Genomic DNA, 19,729 nt, shown 5'->3' on the forward strand with positions numbered 1-19,729 from the left:
ATGCTGATCTTCCCAAGAAGATGGCAGTGAGGACGGGAATGGTGCCCCTGAGAAGGGAGAGGTAGGGGCTCTGGGACTGTGACTTACAAAAGGCCAGGCACCTGAGGTCAGTCTGGTTGTATGCAGGGTAGGAACTGCAGAGAGGTCTTTTGTGAACTTAGATCACCCATAATGTCCCAAAAGACTAATTTCTGTGTGACGTGCTCAGTATACACACACACACACACACACACACACACACACACACACACACGCATGCCTTTATAGCAGCATTTGAGTCTGCTGGTGGCATGCCTGGCATTTGGCACCCTGAAGGACAAGCTGGGCCAGGGTTCCTTTGAGCATCACTCTAAGCAATTTTTTTTTAAATCATCATTTTTGGGTCCTCTCTCAAATAAGTCCCAAGAAGGCCAGAATTGTCCTAGAATACTGGTTACCAAAGAGAAGAACTATTCACGTGTAAACTTCTATCCAGAGCAAACTTCTGTGTGAAAGAAGGAAGTTCCCTTTTCCTTGCAAAGCTCCTCGCCTCTGCCTGTCCTTTCCTTTTCAGCATTACCTGGCCAGGAATTTCTACAACCTGAGGTTCCTCGCTCTGTTTGTAGCCTTCGCTATCAACTTCATCCTGCTCTTTTACAAGGTGATACTTCATTCAAAGGTCTTTTACTAAATGTACTTTACTTTAAAAAAAAAATAATAGAAATTAGAGCTAAGATTCTAATATCTAAAGACATTTCTAAGACACTGGCTTCTAAAAAGGGTGTCATCTTCAGCAAGGGGAAGAATGGAGAGACTGCCTGCAAGGACACTATTCCAGTAGTTCACAGTTGTTCTATTCATTACCTAATAAATTCTTCAAATATTTGTTGGGAATCTACTATGTCCTTGCGCCTTTATTAGGAACTGGAAGGCATTTCAAAATGCAGTTCTTTCCTTGAGGAATAAGGTAACAGAGAGAGCCATTATAGTTGGTCCCCATGTTAGAACCCTTATGAAGGGAGAATTAACAGTTGTTTTCTGAATGAGGAGAAGGAGGGACTAATCAAGAGAAATGAAGATGTGGAGCATTGATAAGTGGGTCTTGTACACTGCAGGCACATAATAAATGTTCATGGAATGAATTCATGAATGATAGGCCTTTACTAATTTTTAGTAAAAATTCCCTAATTTTTAAATATTTTTTCTTTCTCTCAAAAGATACATTTTGTCTATTTAAAGTGTTGTTTGCGATTATTAGAGCTACTAGGGATTCCTAGGAATAAGTTGCCCCAAAATCTCACACTCAGCAAGTAATGCTGAGTCACCGCTATTTGCACAGCCACATAAAGTCCGTGGACAGACCCAACGGCGGATGCTCTTCCTGGTATTTGTAAGAGTGTGTGTCTTGGCCAGGTCACTGAAGAGCCTTTAGAAGAGGAGGCAGAGGATGTGGTGAACCTGTGGCATTCCTTCAGTGACGACGAGGAGGAGGAAGCGATGGTGTTCTTTGTCCTTCAGGAGAGCACTGGGTACATGGCCCCAACGTTGCGGGCGCTGGCCGTTATCCACACCATCATCTCTTTAGTCTGCGTGGTGGGCTATTGCTGCCTCAAGGTGAGTTGCTGTCCACTCTGAATCTAATCTGACTCCTTGGAGAGGAGGCATCATTTCTGAGCCCAGCCAGCCCTTGGTTCTCTAAGACTTTGCTAAGAGACTAAGGTTTGTGGAGCAGCATCCTGGGTATCACCTAGGACAGTGATGGTGAACCTATGACACGCGTGTCACCTCTGACACACGAACTCATTTTTTTGGTTGATTTTTCTTTGTTAAATGGCATTTAAATATATAAAATAAATATCAAAAATATAAATATTTGTTTTACTATGGTTGCAAATATCAAAAAATTTCTATATGTGACACGGCATCGGAGTTAAGTTAGGGTTTTTCAAATTGCTGACACGCCGAGCTCAAAAGGTTCGCCATCACTGACCTAGGAGCTGGTGACCCATACAATTGTGGGCCCCGCCCCAGGCCTTTTAAATTGGAATCTGTACTGTAACATGATCCCCAGGAGATCTGCATCCACACTGTTAGAGAAGCCTTGCTCTCTGAGTCCCATTTCAGGCTCCACTTGTAGAATATCATAAAATTAGAAGCATCAGTCTAAATCACACATGGACCTTGTCATGTGAGATTCTTCTGATCTTTGCATTTATATTGGAGTTTTTACAAAAATGCTTTTCGCCTTTCAAAAATTATTAGGTTTTAACTCTTCGAGACATTAGAAGAAAACTTAATGAGTTACAGTTTCAGTTACTGTTTCTTGCTGATAACAAATCAACCCTAAACTTGGTGGCTGAAAATGATGTTTGATCGCTCTGATTCTGTGAACTGGCTGGGCCATCTGAGCAGCTCCTCTGCTCCATGTGAAGGCGGCTGCATCAGCAAGCATGTGGGAGTTCAGCTGGGCCAGACTGTCCACGGTGGCACTGGCTCACGCCTGTACAGTGGAGAGGTAGCGGCTGGCAGGCTGGCGTAGCTGGGCCTCTCCATGCAGACTCGGGGCACTGCCCTGTCCATGTGCCTCTCCACATTCTCTCCCGAGCCGGGTAGCTGGACTTCTTGTATTTGGTGCCTTGGAGTTTCCAAAAAGAGCACAGAAGTGAAAGCTGCTAGCCCTTCTTAAGCCCAGGCCCAGGCCCAGGCCCAGCCCCAGAACTGCCAGTGTCATTTCTATTGCATTCTTCTGGGTAAAGCAAGTCACAGGGCCGGCCCAGCTTCACTGTGGCTCAGGGGTGAGGAGGGCTGCACAGGGCATTAATACTAGGAGACCAGGTTTGCTAGGGCCACGGTTATGTCTTCAGACACTACCACAGTTACGTGAGTCTTCAGTCATTCTGTGTTTGGTGTTCTAAGTCCAGTTCTTTTTCTACTATCCCACATATTTTTCTCTTTGCATTTTTTTTTTACTTCTCTTTAGTAGGACATCTCCTTGGCTCTTTACCAAGCCATTTCCTTCCAGGGAAAAACCCAGGAAATATATGTCTATCTTTGTGGCCCTCACTTCCCAGTGAACTATGGTATCATGTAGGAAGTTCAGTTACCCTGCTGAAGAGAGCGTGTGCCCTAAACCAGCAGTCGCCAACTGGTGGTCTGCAGACCACTGGTGGCCTGTGAGGTCCGGAAGTTGGCGACCGCTGCCCTAAACCACACAGAGGACCCCACTGTAATAATAAAAGCACAGATTTGGTAGCCGGGCTACCTGGGTTGGACTCACAGCTCAGCCATTTAACCTGCCATCTCTCTGTTTCCTCTGTAAAAGTGAGTATCATAATACCACCGATCCCTGAACATTGCTGGAGGATTAAATGAACTGCTATGTGTAAAAGCACTCAGAACATCAGAGAGCAACTAAGAGTGCCAGCTGCTGCTCCTTAGGTCACCGTCCCAGAGCTCACCTGTTGTGCAGGGTGCAACTACACTGCTGGCCTAGAGAAACACTCTCCAGGGAATAAAACGTGCAAATCCTACTTACAAAGCCATACAAACTCCTAGAAGACTGAAGAGGAGTGCTTTGAATCCCAGAGACCAGAACAGCTCTAAAACTTGATATTATTATTGTTATTCAGAGTCATTTCAAAATACAGCAGAAGTTAGTCAGCGTAGCTTTATCTTTGTTCCCCCTCCCACATCATCCATTAGCTGACAGCAGTCATTGATTCCTCCCAGTGTGCGATGCCTATTATTAGCCTTTGCCATCTTCCTAGCATTAGTCTTTTCTTTCCTCTGTGTCATTTCATTGTTTTAAAGAAGAAAGAGCAAGAGGTAATGCTTTACAAATCATGATCTAAATTTTGTCTTTTTGTCTTGGAAATAAAGTGGCAGTGTGAGGCATGTGGATGTCATTAGCTTTAAGGAAGAGTTATTGGAAGAAACTGTTTGGAGACCAAGGTCTCAAGGATGTTGCTAAGTAACCAGTGGCTTCCCAGCGAATGAGAAAGCCTGGTTCTGAGTTAAGCTTTTCCAGCTAGAGGTGCTCTGGCTTTTCTGATTTCCCATGGGATTTCAGCAGTAGCCTCTGACCTCACTAACTCTGTCCCATATTTGAAGTGTGTGTGTGTTGGTGAGAGTTGGGGTGATGGGTTATTTCCCCACCCTTCTGTGTGGTAGATCTCTATAGCCACCCACTTGGCACCTAAAATCAGACTTAGAACAATAAGACAACAGGGAGTGATTGTTGAGAACGAATAAGAGCGCTCCTACCTGGCAGGCACTCTCCTGGCAAAGCCTCTGAGGAAGAAAACCTCAATCCAGAAAGACTATGTACAGCGCCCAGTGGGCCTTCTCATTCTGTCCATCAAACCAAATTCATTCACCAAATTTCAAAGCCATGAGGTGAATATGACCCTAGCCACTGAGGGGGCAGGGGGGGGGGGGGCATTTCATGGTATTCCCGTGGCTGACTAATCAACTCTAGAATAGTCTATCATCCCTTTTCAGTTCAACTCCAGCCTAGGAGTCTGAGGAGACCTAACTCATTCCGCCCCAGGGACCCATCTGCATATGGCCTTCTCACTAGGATGACTCAAGGAGTCCAGTTTGCATTAATATCAGCTGTTTGACCCAAACCTTAAAGGGTGGCGCAAGTGAGATCAGCTTTTGGAAAGGAAGGTGTACTAGCCCAAGGAGTGATAAGAGGTTTGGTTCTGGACACATAATTAGGCACCCTAAGAATCCCACAAAAAGGAGATTGTTGCCCTGAAGGTGGAAGGACAGTTTATTGAAATGTGTAGGAGAGAGTGCTTTAATTAGGAAGCCTTCTCTGAGGAACAGTGTCCTCCCCTCCTAGGTCCCTTTGGTGGTATTCAAAAGAGAAAAGGAAATTGCCAGGAAGCTGGAGTTTGATGGCCTGTATATCACCGAACAGCCATCAGAAGATGACATCAAGGGGCAATGGGACCGCTTGGTAATCAACACACCGTAAGTTATCCCCTCCCTCCCTCCCCCCCCTGCCACCCCCCCCCCCCCCCCCCCCCCCACCAAGCCTTCTAAGCCTGAGTTCCCTCTTCAGTAATAGAGGGATGAGAATACCACCTTCTACAGTCTGGGGATATTAATGCTTGGCCCAGTGCCTGGCACATGGTGGCATCAAGTTATTAGTCATTCCCTTTCCCTAACTATTCAAAAAACTAGAGGCCTGGTGCACAAAAATTTGTGCACTCGGGGGGGAGGAGGGGGTCCCTCAGCCCGTCCTGTGCCCTCTCGCAGTCTGGGATCCCTCGGGAGATAACGACCTGCTGGCTTAGGCCTGCTCCCGGGTGGCAGAGGGCACACCCAATCCCTAGGTGCAGCCCCTGGTCGGGCTCAGAGCAGGGCCGATTGGGGAGTTGGGGCGCTGCCCCCTGTCATGCACAGAGCAGGGCGGATCGGGAGGTTGCAATGCCACCCTCAGTCACACTCAGAGTACAGCTGATTGGGGGGTTGGGGCAACGCCCCCTGTCATACTCAAGGCAGGGTCGATAGGGAAGTTGCGGCGTCACCCCCTGTCACTCACAGAGCAGGGCCGATCAGGGAGTTGGGGCATTGCCCCCTGTCATGCACAGAGCAGGGCCCATCAGGGGGTTGAGGAGCTCCCCCCTGTCATGTACAGAGCAGGGCCCATCAGGGGGTTGGGGAGCTCCCCCCGTCACTCACAGAGTAGGGCTGATAGGGGTGTTGGGGCACCGCCCCCTGTCACACACAGAGCAGGGTGGATCAGGGGGTTGGGGTGCTGCACCCTGTCACACACAGAGCTGCAGGGCGATCGGGGGGTTGGGGAGCTCCCCCCTATCAGGCACAGAGCAGGGCTGTTCAGGGGGTTGGGGCAGCTTCCTCTGTCACGAACAGAGCAGGGCAGATAGGGAGGTTGTGGCCCCGCCCCCATCACACACAGAGCCGCAGGGTGATCAGGGGGTTTGGGCGCTACCCCCTGTCATGCTGATCCCTGTGCCGGGAGGCCTCGCGGCTTCGCTGATCCCGGTGCTGGGAGGCATATTACCCTTTTACTATATAGAATAGAGGCCTGGTGCACGGGTGGGGGCCGGCTGGTTTGCCCTGAAGGGTGTCCTGGATCAGGGTGGGGGTCCCCACTGGGGTGCCTGGCCAGTCTGGGTGAGGGGCTGAGGGCCGTTTTCAGGCTGGCGGGTGACTGAAGCTCCCAACTACTCCTTTTTTTCTTTTTTTCTTTTTTTATTCTGGGCCTCGCTGCTGAAAGCAGGTTTCTGGCCTTTGTTTACCTTCTGTATTTGATACAATGTTGCGGTCCGGCTGGCTGAAGCCCGGCTGACTAACGCAGGTTTCTCGAGTTTTGTTTAGCTTCTATATTTGCAACATAGTTGCTTAGAGTTGCAGCTGAGAGGCCGGCAAGTCAGGCAGGGAACATTGGAGTCCTGGAGTCCACCATCACTGGAGCAAGCAAGCCTCCCTGTTCACTTCAGTGCATGGCTGCCGGACGCCATCTTGGTTGGCAGTTAATTTGCATATCTCAGTGATTAGCCAATGGGAAGGGTAGCGGCCGTACGGCTAATTACCATGTTTCTCTTTTATTAGATAGGATGGTCATCATTAGTGAAGGTAATGCTCTAATGTTAGTGTATTCATTATGAAAGTGAGAACTGCGAGATAAACTAATGTCCTGAAAGAAAGTAAAGAAATAGAGCTGGATAGGTGAACAAAGGCGACTTAGCTGTGACAATTAAAACAGGCACATCTTGCCCTGACTGGTTTGGCTCAGTGGATAGAGCATCGGCCTGCGGACTGAAGGGTCCCAGGTTCGATTCCGGTCAAGGGCATGTACCTTGGTTGCGGGCACATCCCCAGTGGGGGGTGTGCAGGAGGCAGCTGATTGATGTTTCTCTCTCATCAATGTTTCTAGCTCTCTATCCCTCTCCCTTTCTCTCTGTAAAAAAATCAATAAAATATAAATAATAAGTAAATAAATAAATCCATAAATAAATAAAAAATAAAACAGGCACATCTAGAAACAACAGCTCTGACCCCTAGAAGAAGGAAATTGCTTCTTCCCCAAAGATGGTCAGCAGACTGAGAGAGGCAGCTCTACAAAGGTATGACTGAGCTTTGTAGATAGTTTCTAGAAAGGGAAGACTCTTCTCGCAGGGGAAAAGTGAGTGCCTGTGCCTCAATCACAAAGCCTCTGCCTGCCACTCTTCAGATAAGGAAGAGAGTCAAGCTCCATTTCGGATCCTTGAACATTACGGCAAGAAATATTGGGCACTATGAAATAATTTAATTCTTTGGTAAGCTTTCTGCAATTATCAGTAATGTTTGTGTCTGTAGCACAAGATGAGATGGCCCCAAAATACCAGTAAAAAGGCAGTTCAGTTTCAAGACATTTATCCTAAGGGAATAGTGAGGCAAGAACACTAAAATGTCACAACAAGGATAGCTGCTAAAACTTATTTGAAGTGGCATAAGTGTCCACAAGGAGGAAAATGCATAAATAGATATTTTAAAAAAAATTTTGATAACGAATCTTTACTTTTTTTACAATAACAGCATTGCAGTATGTGTATTACTTTGTAACCTGTTGTTTTCAGTTAACTATATATCATGAAGAGCTTTAATTTTATTATTTATATCTTGTTAAACACACATATAGAAGATATAAAATGTATATGTATATTTTAAAGTATAATAATAAATTGAACTACCAAGGTTAAAAAAATGAACATTGCCGAAAGCTCTGTGGTCCCAGATGTTATGATCCTTCTCTATCCTATCTCCTCAACCCCCAGCTAACTACTCTCCTGACTTTAGTGATAATCATTTCTTGCTTTATAGTTTTAGCACTTAGTGTGTGTCCTTAGATATTGGTGCATTGTAACTATTTTTGAACTGTATATAAATGAAATTCTACCATATGTTAGTCATTTGAATCGTTTCTTCAGTGCCATGTTTGAGAACTCACTTTTTCTTAAAATCTTTATTGTTCAAAGTATTACATATGTCCCCTTTTTTCCCACATTAACTCCCTCCAGCCCATCCCCGCCCCCCGGCCTCCCACCCCCGGCTTTCACCAGTCTGTGTCCATGGGTTATGCAAACAAGGTCTTTGGGTGATTACCTCACACCCACCCACCTTCTCCCGCCTTCCCTCTGAGATTCCACACTCTATTCATGCTTCCATGTCTCTGGATCTTCTCTGTTCATCAGTTTATTTTGTTAATTAGATTCCACATATGAGTGAGATCATGTGATACTTGTCTTTCTCTGACTGACTTATTTCACTTAGCATGATATTCTCCAGGTCCCTCCATGCTGTCTCAAAGGATAAGAGATCCTTCTTTTTTATTGCTGCATAGTATTCCATTGAATAAATGTAGCACAGCTTTTCTATCCACTCATCTACTGATAGGCACTTGGGCTGTTTCCAGATCTTAGCTATTATAAATTTTGCTGCTATGAACATAGGGGTGCATACATTCTTTCTGATTGGTGTTTCTAGTTTCTTAGGATGTATTCCTAGAAGTGGGATCACTGGGTCAAATAGCAGGAGAACTCACCTATGCTGATGTGTGTACCCATAGTTTTGTCATTTGCAAAACTCAAATGTTTCAAAACACTGATAGGAGAATGTTATCAGATATTTATCCATTTTCCTGGCAGTGGGTATTTCAAGTGTTTTCATTTCTGGCTATTACAAACAGTGCTACAATGAACATTTTTATAACTCATGCCCAAGTAAAAGAGTTCCTGTAGAATAGAGACCCAGAGGACAACTTTGCTGAATAGAATATGCAAATGTCTAAGAAAAAAAGAATATGCAAATGTCTGTCCCAATTTACCTGCCAACCAGCACTGTGGGATGTCGGAGAGTTTCTGCTCCTCGGCCTCCTTACCCAAACTTGCCATCAGTTTAGCTAAGCCGGTAGGTGAGCAGTGGCACCTCACTGTGAATTCTAGAGGTTGAGCATCTTATATTATTTTTCTTGACCATTCCTATATTGATGTAACATTTATTTATGTACTTCCCTTCTGAAGTTTCTTTTCTCTATCGCACTCTTTAAGGAATATTACCAAGTAAAAATGTTTTCTATCTCCAAGGAGCTTACATACCTAGTCAGGGGATAAAAAATACTCAGACCAAAGGAAGATCATCTGCAAAAGGGTCTTGCCTAGAGCCTTTGGCCAGTGGCCCTGCACCACTTGTGTAGTTTTCCACTTACAACAAAATGTGGCCAAGGCTGAGCTGTAGGTTCTGGACCATTTTATAATGGATTTAAGAGAAAGGGGATATCAGTGTGGACAGAGGAAGCGTGGCTTGATTTTCGTTTGTTTTATTTTAGATTCTAAAAATGCAATACATACAAAAATCAAGTAGCAGAAAAATATACAAAGAAGAAAATCAACATAATTATTTCTGTCCCCCTATTAGCAACTTACTCTATAAAGCCAGCATTTGTTCTTGCTTTTAGGTGGCATTTGGATGTTTAGACAAAGAAGCTGCTTTAATTATATATTTAAAAAAATTTTAACAATCACCTGCCGGGGAGAGGTGGCATTTGCTGGGGGTTATTCTGAGAGGCCCGGGCAGAGAGGGAGGCCCTCACTACCTCCCCACCAACTTGGGTGATTGCTAGGAGAGGAGACTGTGTGTTCCACATCCAACAAGAATGACTCAAAGGAGAGCAGAAGGAAGAAGGTATGTGCCAAGGGCCAGCAGTTCCTTATCTGCAATCTAGCCACACAAGGAACCCTCCCAGGAAGAAGTAGTCATTCTGTAGAGGAGCAAAATATTTTAAATGGTTTTGCTGACATATCTGAAAGTGACAGTTCTTTCCAGACTTGAACAATAGAAAATCAATTGCATTGGAGCTCGCAGAAGCTACCAGGCAGAAGAAAGAAGTTCCCCCTGGGGGGTAGGCATGGGATGTTTTAGGGAACCACCTCCAAAAGAGAGAGAGATCTAAATCCCTGAGGAAAGCAGACCCCACAGGATTATATGGGAATGGAGAAGGGAATGGAAGAGCATTCTGATTAAGCCACACGCTATAGAAATTAACTAAAGATGATTCCCAGACTGGAAACTTTATGTAGTTAGGGACCTTGTCTATGCGTTGCCCCACTGATCCCCAGCACCTACCCCAGCTACTGACATAACTAGGTGCTCAATGAATGAAGGTTAGAAACAGCTGTTTCCTACAGGTTTCTGTTTCTACTCAGTACTGGGATCAATAAATATATATCTGCTTCTGTCTAATCCTGTCATCACAATCCCTGGCTCTTAACCATAATTTTAAGTAGAAAATGCAGAGTGGCTTTCCAAGTGCTTAGAAGTCGGTTCAAAGTAGTGGAACCATAAGTCAGTCCTGTGGAGACTCTGAAGTTCAATCAGGTTTGAATCCTTCAGTGAGCAGGACAAACACCACAGGATCACAGCTCCAGACACGCAAACTACAAAGGCTCTTGATGTGCTTGGCCTTGATGTTAAGAACCGCCCCTTTTTCATTTTCTTTTTTTCAGATCTTTCCCTAATAACTACTGGGACAAGTTTGTAAAGAGAAAGGTATGCCTTGTCAGTGGGGTGAGTAGGCTTTAAGTTCTCCATAGACAAACATGAGTGAAATTGATGTTACTTTTATGACAAAGAAGAGTAAGTCACGGAAGGGGTGTATATGAACACATGTGGGTGTTTGGCTTCATTCCTCTCCTTATCTGCCTTTAACAGCTTAACAGTCATTGTTTTCTGCACACTAGTTTTTTTCTCCCCTCCAAAAAGCTAGCAGCTCGAAAAGCAATTTTCTTTTGATTGTCTTTATCATTTCTGTTTTCTCTGGAGGTTATTTTTCCTCTTTATTTTCCTGTTGCATTTTGAATCATGTCTTTATGAACCCCTTGGAAGAGCCCAGAGTACAGCAGACCTCCGCGGACACTGGGCTAGAGAAAGCATGGCTAGTAACGTGGCCCAACTCACCCCGTCCTCCTTTCTGCTCTAGGTGATAAACAAGTATGGTGATCTCTACGGAGCGGAACGCATTGCTGAACTCCTGGGTTTGGACAAAAATGCCCTGGACTTCAGCCCCGTAGAAGAGACCAAAGCAGAGGCGGCGTCACTGGTGTCATGGTACAGAGCTTAGGCGTTACAATCCAGTCTGGCTAAAGTAGACCCTTTGATTTCTCCAGCCCTTTCAAGGTGCTAAAGGGGAATATCTCAATCAGATCTTTGTTCTCCCAGGCTCCGGTCTGGCTTAGGTGTTTCCTCTGGATTCTAACTTATTGGGAGAGCACTGCTTTAAAAACATTTAAGGACCTCTCAGCCTTTATGCCTGACTCAAAAAGAAAAACTAATTGAAATTTCAGGATGAGTGATTCTACCTTTCTCAATCTCACAGGGAACACATACAACCTGATAAAGAGGCTCAAAGTCATATTTAGATTATTAAACCTGAGAGAGAAAAAAATTAATTTTCCCCTTATTAAACATTTCACTAAAGCCTGACATTTACATGTTTTTAAATTTTTTATTCCCCTTTAGGCTAAGTTCCATCGACATGAAGTACCATATCTGGAAGCTGGGAGTTGTTTTTACTGACAATGTAAGTATGGCATCTGGAGAAACAAGATTCTATGCCCCAGGTTCAGGGATGTCATTACATGCCACAAGGAAAAAGCTAGGGAGCATGTGCAGAAAGATTGAGGGCCTGACGATGCTGGGGCACACCTCTCTTGTGCAGTCGTGTAAGACAGATGGGGTTCCACTTAGAAATTCTTAGGCCAGTTCACAGCACCTCGGCATCTAAAAACCATCTATCCTCACTCTGTCCCCAAAGATGAGAAAAAATGGTTCAGTGAGCATCAAGAGGCATGGACGCTAGAAAAGCCTCTAAATTTCTTCTATCCTCACAGTCCTTTCTCTACCTGGCCTGGTACACAACCATGTCCATCCTGGGCCACTACAACAACTTCTTCTTTGCTGCTCACCTGCTGGATATCGCCATGGGCTTCAAGACACTGAGGACCATCCTATCATCTGTAACTCATAATGGCAAACAGGTACTGGGTTTATACTAACACAGGACAGAATAGACCTAGATGTGGAAAATTAACCAAAACAAGTGGTACAACTAGTGTATAACAGGAAGGTACGTGTACAGTGTATAATACCCCTTTCTAGTGATTATTTTATAAAATTGCAGCCAATCCTATATAATAAAAGGCTAATATGCAAATTGACCGAATAGCGGAATGACCTGTCGCTAACGCTGTCGCTATGATTCGCATTGACCACTAGGGAACAGATGCTCAACGCAGGAGCTTCCCCCTAGTGGTCAGTGCACTCCCACAGGGGGGTGCCGCTCAGCCAGAATCCCTGAGCTGAGCTCACAGCTGGTGAGCGCGGCAGCGGCGGGAGCCTCTCCCGCCTCTGGGGCAACGCTAAGGATGTCCGACTGATGGCTTAGGCCCATGGGCCCGAGCCATCACTTGGACATTCCCCGAGGGATCCCAGACTGTGAGAGGGCACAGGCCGGGCTGAAGGACCCCCAGGCCGAGTGCACGAATTTCGTGCACCGGGCCTCTAGTTAAAAATAAAATTGTAGCCATCATTTAAGAGGTATAAGACCTTAATTCAGAAACCCCTAACATTTAGATCAAGCAGGGAAGAGGGGGAGGGAAGGAGGTGATTGACATATCATCACTTTGGAGATCCCTCCCCCTTCCTCCATGGATCTGATGTACTCACTGGAGGTTAGCAAGTGGTTATTGTAATTTAAAAACTCCCCAGATACTTATGGTATATGCGTCCAACTAAGAACCAATGATTTAGACATGTATGTACACACATACATAAATAGCTATACATATATGTGTGTGTTTATGTATAAAAAGCTGAGAGTTAATATAGATATATTAGTATATCTAAGTTCAGATATAGTACAATAAATGTTAAAAGACATGTATCTATATCGCCATTGCCATATCCAGTCTCCAATCAATATCCAGTCTGTCTTGGACAATATTGTCAGGTGAACCCTTGATTAAAATCCTCTAATGGCTGCTTCTGCCAACAAACTCAGACCCTTTAGCATTCCATCTGCATTAAGTGCAATTCCGTGAATGAGACTTGTCCCCTCACACCTCTAAACTTTTGTAGGAGGAGAGAAGAAGGAAGTCAAACTGTGCCCAGCTGGTGCAGCCATTTTGGAAAACAGTTTGGAGGTTCCTTACAAAATTAAATCTAGAACTGCCATGTGATCCAGCAATACCACTTCTGGGTATAATGCAAAGGAAATGAAATCAGTAGTATCTTGAAGAGAAAGCTATACTCCCACATTCACTACAGCATTATTCTGAATAACCAAGATATGGAAACAACCTAAGTGTCCATCAATGGAAGAACATAAAAAAAAAAAAATGTGGTATATACATGCATGCAATGAGATATTATTCAGCCATGAAAAAAGGAAATGCTGCCATTTGTAATAGCATGGATGGGCCTTGAGAACATTATCCTAAATGAAATAAGCCAGACACAGAAAGACAAGTACTGTATGATCTCATTTATATGTGGAATCTAAAAAAGTTGAGCTCATAGAACCAAAGAGTAGAATAGAGTTTACCAGGGGCTGGGGGGGTCAGGGAAATGAAGAGATGTTGGTCAAAGGGTATGAACTTCCAGTTATAAGAGGAATAAGTTCTTGGCATCTAATGTAAAGCAAGGTGATTATAGTTAAAAATACTGTATCATATATTTAAAATTTGCTGAGAGTAGATCTTAGTATTCTTACCACACACACACACAGAGAAATGATAACTGTATGAGGTGATGGATATATCAATTACCTTGATTTGGTCATTATTTTACAATGTATAGATATATTAAATCATCAGGTTGTACACCTTAAAAATAGATAAAGATTCCAAGCAGAAAAAAATCAAGTTGACCTTTGTTCTAAAACGAAAAGTGCTAGATCATCAGGTATTAATTAGGGTATATTATATCATGCAGTATTTCTTCTCAGCTTCTGGTAGTCACAACAGTCAATATGTCTTATTTGGGTTGGTGATAAAGAATTGAGAAAGCTAGAGAGAGAAATTTTCTGCCACATACAAGAAGCTAAAGTTTGGGGAGGTAATAACAGAACCTGTGATAGAGAAGTTGGCTTAGAGTTGAATGCTTACTTATAGGTTCCTGGGAGAAGGCATTATGTATTTTAACATGGGCATCTTGGGAAGTTTGATCCTATAAAGGTGGTGTTTCCCCGTGTGACCTGTCGAATGCCAGTTCGGTATGTTCTTTTAGAATTACTCAGATTATTAAACTTCAGTTTTTATTGATTTGGCTTAATGGCATTAAGACTGTAACTTAAATGGAAAGTTTAAACAGTGAATTTTTTTATACGGCCTTGCTGAATATACTCTGGCAAGCTTTTTTGTTTTAATGTGCCCAGCTTGTACCATGTGCCAGTACTGCAACAGGCTCACAACTACTCTGGAAGTAGATGTTATGCTCACATGGCAGGTAAGAGAATTGAGGCTCAGAGAGGCCGTGTCTCTCCCAAGACCGCGCAGCTGCTAAGTGGCACAACTAGCTTCTTTCTTCCTTCGTGCAAAGCTCGAGCTCTTTCTGTTTTTCTAAAACGAGCTGGTTCTGTAAGGCCTGCTATCTGAGTTAGGTAGCTTATTATTCATTGTTCAAGAAATCCCTGTAGATGTCTCTTCTGCTATTTATCTTAGAGCTCATACCCACCCATTACATGGCTCCTTCAGGACAGAGACGTTATCTTATTGATTCTAAGAGTTCTGCTCAGCACCTAGTCCCTCATACAGTCCAGGTGGGCAGGTCCTGTGTGCTCCTTGTTTGTAGAACCTCCTAACACCAGGAAATGAACATGCCCTATGACCCTTGCAGAGGTCCTGGCAGATATCTTGGTTATGAAAAATGTCACTTTACTCAACCATCATAAATAATTCATATAGTAACTTCAAGGCTGTGACAATTATCCAGTCCATGGTTATTTATGAAACAGTGTAATGTAGGACCACCTGCCAGTCCAAAGAACCTTTTGTTTCTTCAGAGGCAGCTTAACGCAGAAGCTGCATCATGAAACTTAGGTTTCTGCTCTCGCTCTAACATAACAAGGTAACCCTCCTCCTGGCACCTTCACTATCCGATCTTGACATCCCTAGTTTATACAGGCCCCAGATATCAGTCTGCTCCAGCATAGGGGGCTTAACCAACAGACATGTCCTCTCAGTTTTGGAGGCGGGAAGTCCAGGTCAAGGTGTGGTAGGTTTGGCCTTCTCTGAGGCCTCTGGGGCTCTCATCTGGCTGCCCTCTTACTGCTCTTCCACTTGCTCGTCCCCTATGTTCATGCAGCCATCTGCTGCCTCCATGTCCTAATCTCTTCTTCCCACAGGGACACCAGATAGTTTGGAGGAGGGCGCTCTGCCAGGCTTGTATAAATGTAATCACCTCTTTAAAGGCCCTACCTCCACAGTCACATTCTGAGGGATTGGCGGTAAAGGCTTCAGCGTATGTATTGGGGGAGACAATTTAGTCCATAACACCCCGTCATTACTCTTGTCTCCCAAGAGCCTGTTTCTATCTACTATCTCCTCTGTCCCCCGCTCAGCCTCACCCTCCTGTTTCCTTGGCCTAGCCCAGGAACATCTCAAGGTGGAGAAGGCCGACCTCCTTTCCTTCTCTCTCCCCCGCAGCTGGTTCTGACCGTGGGCCTCCTGGCCGTGGTGGTTTACCTCTACACCGTGGTGGCTTTCAACTTCTTCCGCAAGTTCTACAACAAGAGTGAGGACGACGACGAGCCCGACATGAAGTGTGACGACATGATGACGGTGAGAGCCCACGCAGGCCACCTGGTCACCTGTCTTGTTGGGAAGGGGCTGTGGGTGGTCTGGGGAACTGCGAGCGGTAGTTACAGAGCAGAATATAGATGTCTCATTCCCAGGGGAAAGTGTCCCAGAGAGACAGCAGTGATGGAGACTTTCCTGAGCACTCACCTGAGGCTTGTGGGAGAGCAGCTCAGCTAGGAGCAGGTCTTCAGTCACCTGTATTTGTTTGTGGCGAAGTTCTGAATACTTGTATCTAATCCATAGAAGGCAAGCTTTTGATTCTTTGTCTCTGAGAGCAGAGCCCCATGGCTCTGGTGCCCAATTTATTTCCCCAAGCCAGTGCGGGTTCTTTTTTAAAAAATATTTTTATTGATTTTTATTGATTTCAGAGAGGAAGGGAGAGGGATAGATAGAAACATCAATGATAAGAGAGAATCATTGATCAGCTGCCTTCTGCAGGCCCCCTACTGGGGACCGAGCCTGCAACGCATGCATGTGCCCTTAGATGGAATCGAACCCGGGACCCTTCAGTCCACAGGCCAATGCTCTATCCACTAAACCAAATCGGCCAGGGCCAGCAGGGATTCTTTCACCACCGTAGTGTGAAAAAACCTAACAACAGTAGGATCAGGTGGGCATTCCCAGTGAGAGCCCCGTGTGGGCAAGAAGGGCACAGTTCAGGGTGAGCGAGCACAGCTGCAGTAGCAACTCTGGTGACCAGATGTGCAGGAAAGAATGTGGTCATTTCTCTAGAAAATGCGTCAGACTTCTTGGCTATAAACTCTCCTATGCTTTCTTTGAGGGTGGTGCTGGGGGTACCCTCATGTGACAGCAACACTACAGTTGCCAGAGCACCAGTGTGACCCATCTCTGTGCTGCCCCTGGTTTTTTATTTACTGGTTGTAAGTCTGCCTTTTCCTCTGGACCTAACCTGTCCAGGCAGGAGGAAGTGCAGGAGGCAAGATGAAGGGCGCCCTGCTCTGTGAACTGGAACTCAGAGAGAAGGAAAGTCTATTCTCTAAGATGCTACGGAAATCCCTCCCCTCCCAGATGTAAGGGGAATGCAGGAGAAATAGAAGGGGCCTCTTTCCAGAGGCTGGAGCCCAGCACCCTTACAATTAGATGAGGGAAAACTCATATCTGGTATATGCCATACTCATTGGGGTTTAAAGGTCTTTTAAGTTATACCTGTCTTAAATGAATTCTCTTGTATCAAAAAGCTCAAAACTTTTTAAAATATGAGCAAAAATTGTCATTTAAAGGCTACATGTAACAGCACTCTTACCAAACTGGCCGTAGGGTGCAGTGGAGAGCAGTGAGCAGCAGGAATAGATATCGTTGACGGGCACCCTTCCCCTGGCTCAGGGCTGACATACGTTGATCTAATTAAATGAATGATGTGATCATCTTGCTAAAAACAACTCTGCAACTTGTACTTGAATTGACATTATTTTTCTTGCCTAGTGTTACCTATTCCACATGTACGTGGGAGTGAGAGCTGGAGGTGGCATTGGCGATGAGATTGAAGACCCCGCTGGGGATCCTTACGAAATGTACCGCATTGTCTTCGACATCACCTTTTTCTTCTTTGTCATTGTCATCTTGCTGGCCATCATCCAAGGTATGTTTGACAGTTACGTTAAGTATGAACAGGGCTTAATCTCATTCTCTTTACCATCCTGCATCTCCAGCCTCGTTGTTTTATATAAAGAGGTTTGTGCATTCATTTGTAAATTCAACATTTATTTAGCATCTACCATGGTATGTATGAGGCCTTGCCCATATAGAAAGCCAAAGATCCACCCAGGCACTGATATAGGCTTACCTCCTTTTATTTTGTTTCATAAATGTTGCATTATCTTTACAAATTGAAGTCAAGGCCTTCTGTTAAAAAAGATTATGACATGCTTTATTAAGGCTCACTGTACCACGGTGCTCTGGGACGAAACCCACAATATCTCCGAGGTTTGCCTATACAAGAAACTTGAGAATCCTTACAGAGGCCCCTCCCTGCCACTCCCCACTCTGAACTGACCATTACCTGCTGTCCTGCTTCCTAGAGGTCCCGGGTCTAGCCTTGGCCCATAGCCTCCTGGGGGTGGGAGAGGAGCCATGAGAGTGTGACGGGTTTTCTCTTCTTTTGGGGAAGGCATACTGATATTTAGCCAATGCTTGTCAGGAATTAGAGGAATAGGATGAATTTAGTTGGAGTCATGGTGCGTTATGGTGCCTGCAAGACGTGCAGGCGTTGGGGGCTAATAAGTAGTTAGCTAGCTGTAATAGGTCTTTCAAGGAACAAGTCAGGAATGAAATAACATAACACATGTAAAATAAATAGAAACAAAAGCAAAAATAACAGAAATTAGGCCCATCATGGTGGTCAAAGATGGTGGTGCAGAGATTTCCCAGCAAGAGAAGCAAATAAACTGAGGAGAAACCCTGCAATGTACTCTGCATCAGGTGCTAGGAGAACGTGGAGAGCTCCAGAGACAGAAAGGAAGGGGAGCTAAATAAGGTGGGGCGGGGGGGGGCGGGGGGGGGGGTGCTGGCGGAGAGGAACATGTTTCTAGGAGGAGAGAGTAGTTAGCACATACTGCAGAAAGGTGAGGTTAGAGGAAGAATGTTTCGCCAGGATGCAGCATTTAAAAACAAGCTCTGTTTTTTTCTGAGTATGTTTTCTCTGAATAAGCTTGATAATTTACTTTACAAAACAAAGTGGCCTGTGCCATTCCCTCTATAATTCCTTACCCTGAACAGATTATTTAAAACACTTTATCTGTCTTTGTATTTAAAATCCCAGGTCTTATTATTGATGCTTTTGGAGAGTTGAGAGACCAGCAGGAACAAGTACGAGAAGATATGGAGGTAATGTTCTTCTAAGTACTCATTCCAACTCTAGCTCTCTATTTCACAGCAGAATTACCAATGCAACCTGTTTCCATTCCTGTCCTCTTCTCGGTGCCTACCTACCAGCTCTGGGCATTTCGTGCTCCACCCTCTGTGTTCTACGCTATCCCATCCCTTCCGCCTGCTGCCTTCACCATGCCCCATGCTTGGGGCAGGAGCAAGTACCCCCAGCTCGCTAGGGAGTGGATGACTAAGTGCCTGAAGCATTTGAGAGAGAAAGTTTTCAGTGTGTCTCAATTCAAGCAGATATCATCGCCCTTTTTCCACCTGCCTGTAATGTCACGCCTACTAATACCTTTACTGCCTCTGTTATTTTTCTAGACTAAATGTTTCATCTGTGGGATTGGCAATGACTACTTTGACACAATCCCTCATGGTTTTGAAACACACACATTACAAGAGCACAACTTAGCCAACTACTTGTGAGTACTCTTGGTCGATAGGGGTGACAGGGGTGGGGGAGAAGTGGTAGAATAACACCAACAGTCAGTTAGTTCAGTCTCTGCTGATGCCATTTCCTCCTGTTTCTCTGAGAAAGTGGCAATTAGGCAAGAAGGCCCATGCAACCTGCCTCCCATGTTTCATAGATATGTGTTGTGGACTGTTCCTGCTCTGAGCGAAGGTCCTGCAACCCATCTCAAGGTCACATAACTCCAGCAATGTTTTTCCTTTGCTGGAATTTTCCTATCCCGGTACAACCTTTTAAAATCCTAGACAAAGACAAAAGTCTGTGGCTGCATTTTTACTTAAAGCCATTGCCCTGCTTCTTCCTCTCCCGCCACCCCTCACATTTGCTCTTGTCAAGGTGGCCACGGGTCCACATGGTGCTGGATTCTGTAGTGAGTTTTCAGTCCTCACCGTGTCCTCCTCTCCTGGTGACACATGGGCTCCATGAGGTTTGGGGACGTTTTCACACTGCTCTATCCCAACACCTGAGGTAAAGCATTCACTCCAGAACAAGTGATTCAGAGCCTATTATGTTCTGTGAACTGCCT

At 44.9% G+C, this 19,729-nt stretch overlaps 1 protein-coding gene across 1 annotated transcript in view; it reads left to right on the plus strand.

The window, feature by feature from the left end:
* Positions 1-19,729, plus strand: part of RYR3 (ryanodine receptor 3) — a 398,822-nt gene that overhangs the window by 375,641 nt on the left and 3,452 nt on the right. The window contains exons 92-102 of the mRNA XM_070407843.1: positions 554-640; positions 1,393-1,593; positions 4,829-4,959; positions 10,500-10,542; positions 10,973-11,100; positions 11,512-11,572; positions 11,883-12,029; positions 15,696-15,830; positions 17,292-17,448; positions 18,628-18,692; positions 19,056-19,156. Of these exons, the coding sequence (XP_070263944.1) occupies positions 554-640; positions 1,393-1,593; positions 4,829-4,959; positions 10,500-10,542; positions 10,973-11,100; positions 11,512-11,572; positions 11,883-12,029; positions 15,696-15,830; positions 17,292-17,448; positions 18,628-18,692; positions 19,056-19,156 (1,256 nt within the window). The remainder of the gene's footprint in view (positions 1-553; positions 641-1,392; positions 1,594-4,828; positions 4,960-10,499; positions 10,543-10,972; positions 11,101-11,511; positions 11,573-11,882; positions 12,030-15,695; positions 15,831-17,291; positions 17,449-18,627; positions 18,693-19,055; positions 19,157-19,729) is intronic.

This window comes from Myotis yumanensis, unplaced genomic scaffold (genome assembly GCF_028538775.1).
Source record: "Myotis yumanensis isolate MYYU_CA2020_CCGP unplaced genomic scaffold, mMyoYum1.0.hap1 SCAF_1, whole genome shotgun sequence".
Taxonomy (NCBI): Eukaryota; Metazoa; Chordata; class Mammalia; order Chiroptera; family Vespertilionidae; genus Myotis; species Myotis yumanensis.